This window comes from Scatophagus argus, chromosome 11 (genome assembly GCF_020382885.2).
Source record: "Scatophagus argus isolate fScaArg1 chromosome 11, fScaArg1.pri, whole genome shotgun sequence".
Lineage (NCBI taxonomy): Eukaryota > Metazoa > Chordata > Actinopteri > Scatophagidae > Scatophagus > Scatophagus argus.
In genome coordinates this window covers 5,901,119-5,908,987 of record NC_058503.1, presented here as the reverse complement: position 1 = coordinate 5,908,987, position 7,869 = coordinate 5,901,119, and the positions used below count along the sequence as shown (strand labels likewise).

Sequence of the window (7,869 nt, the reverse complement as noted above, 5' to 3'; positions counted from 1 at the left end):
TTGCTGCTTTTCTCAGTTTTATATTTGGTAACTTCCCGAGGTTTTGGACCAAAAGATATCTCTGTGGGCTCTTAGAACTTAAAATATTTTCAGACATTTCACAAACTACAAAATCCACTGAATCACTAAGACATCGACCATTCCTGAAATCACTTGTTGCAGCCCTAATTCTGCAGTTCTTGTAGTGCAATGATCAGATATCATCTATGTTTCTGGCAAAAATGTATTTTATTCTCATCTTAATATTTACACAGATTAATTTTAAGCGCTGGAGGGGCCCCCAGGTCACTTGATATTGGAACATCTGTTCTAGAGTGTGGATCAGTAAAGAAAGTTTTGCCAAAATTAGTAATCAAAGAAAACTTTTCACATTTAGTCTTCCAGTGTAGCTTTATTGCAACTTTTATTAACTTCAGCTTACATATTAAAAGATATGGCTACATTTCTGTGAGAAGAAACAATTTTAAATTCTTTAAAATCATTGACTGCAAAGAACATTGTATGTCTGTCAAATCATTAAACCATGGTAAGTTACAGTAAGAAACTGACTCTCTGAACTTTTGACCAAGAAGTTTGAAAAGAAGTTGTGGATACTTGATATTCAAGGGACAATCAGAAATGTCCACCAACTTCATCGACACCCGCACTCATCCACCACCATGTCCTGGTAATGCCGAAGCACCACGTTGTCGTTGTTGTCATAGTACAGCATGGAGATTGGGGAGAGGCGGATGGGGACGCAGCAGGGTTGTGGCGTACCATGCGGGTCCAGGGAGTGCACCAGGGTCTGCAGAATGGCGTGGTTGGTGCCGTTCAGACTCTCACTTAGCGGGAACGGGCACTCGCCGTGGCAGTAATTAGCCATGTAGCCCTGCGGAGCGATGATCCAGTCCTGCCAGCCCACGTCTTTGAAGTCGATGTAGAGGCGGCGGGCCTTGCACACGTTGCTGGGTGTCACTGGGAGGTGGACGGCGCTTCTTCTCTGTCTGGAGCGACACTGGTGGGGGTTGAGGGACACGGCCACCAACGAGGCCTGGATCAGTGGCAGGGTTAGGGCTGGTTCCAATGGCAGCGAGTTCCCTGGGTGAAAGGAAAGAAGCTCTTCTGGATCTGTGCTGAGAGGCAGCAGCTCTAACACCAAACCATAGTTGCGTCCCGGTTTTCTCCAGCTCTCTGCCAGCGAGGTGAGGTCCATGGTGATGGAGGTGGGTTCAGACTGCAGCTGGACTGACTGGGACAGCAGGAGTCTGCGGTTGGCCTGGGGATTGGCTCCCCTCAGCGTGGCTCGAATCACCTTATACAAGGACACACTGAGGGCGTGGGGACCCTGCAGGAGCTCTGCAGGTCTGAAGGGCTTCCAGTGGAACTTGATTTCCAGCTGAGCCAGAGACAGCAGCTCCACAGGCTGCAGGACAGACATGTTGAAGAAAAGCTGCTTCTCCAGACAGGCCTCACAGCTGCTGCTCCAGCCAGACACCAGCCGGCCTGCAAAACATCAGCAGGGAGACGAGCATTTTAACAAGGACATTACAGTTTTTCAGAGGTTTACCAGTATTTTTAAGTGAAGACAGGGTGCATGATTACCTAAATCATGGAGAAGAATAATCGGTCATGAGCAATTACTCCTCTCTCAAACACACACTGCGGCTGTACTCATCTGCATTATTAGTAGACATATGCAGTATAATCTAGCGTAAACACCTTAGAATAACAAGCCCTTCAGCGGGTTGTCATAGGCTTTTATCTTGTCTCCAGTTTTATCTGTGTTAAAAGAAAATTTGACACAAATGTGTTTGGATTCTTGTGCCATGTTGCTTTCATCTTTTTCTTCTACTGAACCTGCTTTTTGACAAGCAAATGAATAAGCAAAGATGAACCAAGCTTTGCAGATAAGCACTGATCCATACGTGGTATATGTCATATATTTTTGGGACAGTATAAGGTCACTTACAATTTTTACAGTCAAAAGTCAGAATTCAGACTTATTTACTACTACTTTAGAAACTTATCAGATTAAGTTATTTTTCTGTCTCTTCACACCAAGTAAAAAAGACACAGACTGTTCATATTATTGAAACATATTGTCTCACACATACTAGATCAACTAACTAAAATTGTGTGGTGTTGGGTATACTGGATGTAGTCATATACAAACTTATCATCTTGTAATAATAATAAAAATAATGATAATAGAGGAGTGTTTGCCAAGTAGGCTCCACTGAAGACAGAAAACATTTTTTAGAATTTATTTGCCGACCCTCTGCCCACCTTGGTTTTGCACATATCGGATGATGTTGCCGCGGACTCCGTACTCAGAGACCGTGCAGGGGTCGCTCTCCTGGGCCTGGATGGTCTCTGACCTCTGAAACATCCTCCAGAGTGCAGAGGGGACGTGGCGCCGGGGCTGCTTGGTCCCCGCGGGCCGGGGCCGCCCGGACAGCCCCATGGAGCTGAGGAAGACTCGCTCCTGGCTCTTCATCTCCTCCACATGTGAGAGGGCGCACACAGCGAGGAAACACGCCGCTAACAGCACCAGAGGGGTCGTGCTTGGCCTCATGTTCGGTTGTACTCGGCTCTGTTGGTTGTTCCCCTGTGACTCCGCTCCCAAAGAGAGCAGGACGTTCGTCTGAACCTGCGAAACCTCCCGGTGAGCAGCTGCCTAATCATGTTAATCAGGCGCGGCCAGACAGCCAGAGATAAGGTGAGAAGAGGCGGGGAGATAGAGGCTGATCTCAGGTCAGGTCCTCAGACATCAACATTTTCTGAATCCTAGCTACAAATACAGTCTGCAAAAGTACTACAAAAATATGTGCTTTATTGTTATAGTGTCGCCAAAATCATTTGACACATCAGTTGTCTCCTGTGGTTATAGCTACTATGAGACTTACTTTGAAAAAATACTTTCTTATACTTTTGGGGAATATTTATTGGAAAAAATATTCAATTATTTCACTGTTGGACAGAGTAGTGTCACCAAAATGTCTTCACACTTCAGTGGACTCCTGCTCACATTTACAGCTGTTTTTGTGAACATATTTCGCTGGTTCGATTCCCCGTCCCGGTGTCCATGGCTGAGGTACCCTTGAGCAAGGTACCTAACCCCCACTGCTCCCCGGGCGCTGCACGCGGTCGCCCACTGCCCCGGGTTTGCTGTGTGTGTGTGCACGTCACTTGGGTGGGTTAAATGCAGAGAACAAATTTCGTTGGAGTGAGTTCCCTCCAATGACAAGATATGTCACTTTCCTTTCCTTTATATTTCAGTACAAGTTTGCCCATCCTTTAGCCAATGAATAATGTATTGTGGCTGAAAAGGGAGCCCTCCTATGTACTTATATGTACTTCTTTAAATGAGGCAGTAAATCAAAACAGAACAAATGATAGGTTTGTTCTGGGTGAAACGTCAGTGTTAAACAGAAACAACCTTTGATTCTGTGCAGGTTTTTGCCCATTAACAACAAAACAAAATAATAATAATAATAATAATGATGGAATGAAGACTCTAATCTTGTCTTTCCTTTCATTCTGTTCTAATTTAAAAAGTAGTTGTTTATTTGTACTGTAACAAGTTAAATTAGAAAAAAAGCATTCAGCTTGCACAAATGTGTATGATCTTCACACTTATGTGGTGAGTGTTATTAGCAAAGAAAGTCTTCAGTGTAGTTACAGCCCAGAGCTTTCCTAAATGCATGTTTGGGCTGAGACCATCTTAGTGTCATTGCACCTCCATGGACTGAGATCTTCTCAGTCAGTATTGTGTATAAGTTATATTAGGGTTCCTGCAGTTATATTAGGGTTCCTGAAGGAATATGAAGGGAAACCAGAGTCCTGGAATTACTTGCAAAGTGAATGAATATTTTCCTTAAGTTCCTAATATTAGCCTTTTCTTGCATCAAGTACAGAGGAATTCAAATTTGTTATTTTCAGCAGGCACTGACAGGCTCTCATTGAACTTACCCAATTACCTGCTTATACATGTGAGATGACGTGAGGTAAAAACATCAGCGCGATTATTTTCCCTGATTAATAGGTCAAAAGCCACAAAAGCCATTAAAATGGATGTTCTTGTATCCTCTCTGTGTACTTGGTCAGTTCATTAAGTCCATTACAAGAGTGTCTGATAAGGATCACACAGTAATAAGCCCTGCATCATGCCTGTACAAGATGCTGCCTTTGATTCCTGTTTTTCCCTGCTAGTCGTTATTCATAACATGCAGTCAGTTCGACCAGATGTAGAATGCAATAAAAAAAAATCCCCTCAGTCTGCACCACATGAAACAAATTACAGCTGTGAAAGCATCCCTAATTAGATTAGATTCAATCACACATACTCACACTGATGTGCAAGGTTTCCAAATGATTTGCATAAATACAGGATTTACAGGCTTGGAAGTGGACCAAGACACACTTTTTTAATCAGTCTTGTTTTGCAACCTGTCCATGACAGGTTGGCCTGACTTCCATACCAGCCATAACGAATTGTGCTGGACAAGGCACGACTACAATAAGACTTTTTCTGTATTAGTATTACCTTTGTGATTAGATTAGATTAAATCAGTTCCAGTTAGATTAGATGTTGTTAGATTCAGCTGTCTTAGACTGGATGAGAGCAGGTTAGACTGCATTAAACGTTACTTATACTCAGCCAGCTTCATCAAAGATGTCAAATCTAATATGTATTGAATACGTGACATTAACAAAGGCGTATTACTCTGGCAAGCACCAACCACCTTCCACCGCCAACACCTAAAACATGAGGTACTTGTTTATAGGTAAATATGGAAATTTTCATATCAACTATCCAAATCTCCCAAATATTTTTAAAGAGGTCAGATTCATTTGCGTGTATTTGGCAAAATGTATAAATGCAAGTGTAGAATTTCCCAGTCCTCTCAGTCTGAAGTGTATTTAAACTAACTTTAAGGATTACTCCCATTGAACACACTGCGACATCAGGATGTTAACAGAATCAGAGGCACTACATGAACCAGTATCATTAGGATTCATCCTGTCAAAAACAAATGTCTCTCCCAAAATTTTGCGGCAATCGAATCTTTTCATACAACCACTTGCACTGCCAGAGTTTGCCTGAAATCTCTCTCCTCTTTTCCAACTGTGTGTAATAAGTGAATTCATTTGTGTCTGCCCTCTAAGCCCTCACTATCAGGGAAATTAGAAATTAAACACTTTGTGTTGAACAGGAGAAAGTTAAGAAAGAAGTGCTCGAGTTTGTGTTTATTTACCAACATTTCAGCCCACCAAAGCTGTGTGGTGTGCACTGCAGTGTGTTACTCAACAGGTCTGCTAGCCCTGAACTGCTCCAAGCAGTGAGTTTATTACGCCATCTTGTGTCCATTTTTGGTACACTGTTGGCTTGAGAGAACTTCAGCCAGAGATTCAGGTAGTGTTGTCAGGACTCAGATGCTAGAGGCACTAAAAATATCTTTTTTTTTTTTACAAAAAAAAGCAAATAAGACAGCAGATCAGCTCAGATCTTTTTTTCTTTCTTTCGTATCCCTGAAGTTATGAGCCACATGGATTTAACTTGAGACCCCCTGGAGGGTCCTGAGCCCCATGTTGAGAGCAACAGATTTTAATTTAGAGTCATCTGAGTTAGTGTTGTCACGGTTCTCCTTAAGCACATAAAAAAGCTGGTGGCTCGTTCTTTAAGCCTGATTCCTACTTACATCACACAATGCTAAAGCTGCAGTAAGAACTGTTCTGCTGAAGATGTGAAGTTTTTCTGAATATGAGACACTATGACTTATACAGCTGCTTTTTCACTGAACTTCCAGGGATTCTTAGCTGTGCTCAGACATTTAATGTAGTAACTGTGGGTTCTGTCTTGTTATGTAAAAAAAAAATACAGTCAAAAGTTTGAAACCCATGTCCATATGCATCACACAATAATATCTGAGACAATAACATTCTTCCAATTTTGTATCAAGAGTGTGTGTTTGTTTCTCACACACATAAAGAAATGGTTTTCAGTTTTGAGTGGCCCACACTGATCTCTGACCTTAACCCCATCCAACAACCTTCAGAATGTGATGGGACTTCACTAATGCTCTTGTAGCTGAGAATTCCTACATGCAGATTTTAATTCTGGTGAAAACTTTGAAATCAAAAAAGTGGAGGCTGTTACACATCTCTGCTAAACACCACACATCAAGTCAGTTCCAATGATTTTTTTTTAATATGGTTGGCAATCAAAGATGATTTTGATTTGAATCAGTATTTACAGATCAGTATGTACAGTGGTCAAAGAAGAACATGAGGCTGTAGTTACACTGTGAGTGTGTGTGCCAGAGAGGAGGGAAGTATGGGGGAGGGGGACAGAAGTAGCTGACATTCATCCTATCAAACAAATGAATGGATAAATCTAGTAATGACTCATTTCATTCATCCATTCAACATGTAACAGTATGTGTGCATAGCTCAGACACAGACAAGGCAACGTACACACACCCCACACACACACACACACACACAAACTGAATAAATATACACACACTGTATATGAACAATCCACTGATAGGTAAGACAATAGATAAACAATAATGTGCACTGGCTGATCTTTGTTTAAAAGTCTCACCTGATCCCACACACACTTGTACAGACACATGCACGTAGACCCTCACACATACACAGACCTACAGCAGAACAGATACACACTGCTACACCGAGCCTCTCATGTCATCTGTGCTTTTACATTTGAAACGTTTGTGCCAATGTTCGCTTTGAGTCTGAGAAAATAAGATTTTGTTACAGAAATTAATTTATTGAATAAATCAGGCAGGATTTTTTTTTTTTTTTAAAAAAAGATATATCCATACTCACCAATTGTGTTCTTCTCTGTGGTGCATTTTTACCTAAAGTCAACTGAGGTGGAAGAGTGACTTTGTTTTTGTTTTATCAAAATAAAACATCACTACAGGAAATAGTTCATTAATATTTCAAGCCTTGTCTAGAATTTATTATGAAAACAAATTGTTCAGTTTGTATATGAAGCCTAAAATGTAGTTATTATCAACAAGGCTGTACTGATCACAGAAGACAGCAAGCACCAAAATGAGTTAAGCACAGTTTAAAACGTTTCAGAATTTCACTCTCTTTTCACTTGACAAAAACTCAACTGTCTAAATGCTGGTCTTGTAATCATTTGGCATTAAAGAATAAGAAACATTTTCACACACTGACAAGAATGACAGTATGCCAGTCTCTTCTATCCTGCTGATCCGAAATACTGTATATTCCCTACCTTATTAGGAAAGGTCAAATTTTCATGGCAAAATGGACATGATGGGATGAGAGAACACAATGTTTGTCCTTTCAGTATAGTCAAACGACTTGTACAATAAGTTGATCATCAAAGACAGACCTCAATCCTCTCTCACTTCACCATATTTTAGGACATTCTGGGTTCCAATGAGTAAAATGGGAGAATGATTTTCATGCTGATATTATGTAGTCTGATCCCTGAATTAATATTCTACACCAGGATTATTATGGATATGTCTCAGAAGATCCATTCATTTTTGTGAACCTGCTTTGTTTTGACCTCTGTAACATTTCTGACAGCAGCTTACTTCAGCAAACTCAACATAGTCGTCGAGACAAAAGTCTCAAATGTAAAAGGGATGACTACTTGAGAGGCACAGGGACAGCATTGGACACACTCAGTCAAAGTTACAGTACTTGAGAAGCTGATTGAGGTGTACACACATCTAGGGCTTTGGTGCATCATGGGACAATCAAGTTGTTATTCTTCATGTTGGAGGAGCACAACAGGCGCTGATCTGATTGACCAGTCCATATATATATTCATATATTTGTAACTATAAATCCATCCAATGAGCTATGTACACAGTA

The 7,869-nt window shown here is 41.1% G+C and overlaps 1 protein-coding gene across 1 annotated transcript; it reads right to left on the bottom strand.

The window, feature by feature from the left end:
* Positions 1–371: 371 nt before the first annotated feature.
* gdf3 (growth differentiation factor 3) lies at positions 372–2,686 on the bottom strand. Its single transcript, XM_046404992.1, has 2 exons — positions 2,269–2,686; positions 372–1,485 (listed from the first exon to the last, which is right to left on the bottom strand). Exons 1-2 carry the CDS (start codon positions 2,555–2,557, stop codon positions 632–634), a joined length of 1,143 nt encoding a protein of 380 aa, XP_046260948.1. The 5' UTR covers positions 2,558–2,686; the 3' UTR covers positions 372–631.
* Positions 2,687–7,869: the final 5,183 nt, after the last annotated feature.

What these genes read in the sequence shown, in the direction of transcription:
- gdf3 (XM_046404992.1), bottom strand. Translation starts at nt 2,557, where the DNA reads ATGAGGCCAAGCACGACCCCTCTGGTGCTGTTAGCGGCGTGTTTCCTC. An exon ending in CCGATATGTGCAAAACCAAG is followed by an intron (nt 1,486 to 2,268) that starts GTGGGCAGAGGG and finishes GATGTTTTGCAG; the next exon opens with GCCGGCTGGTGTCTGGCTGG.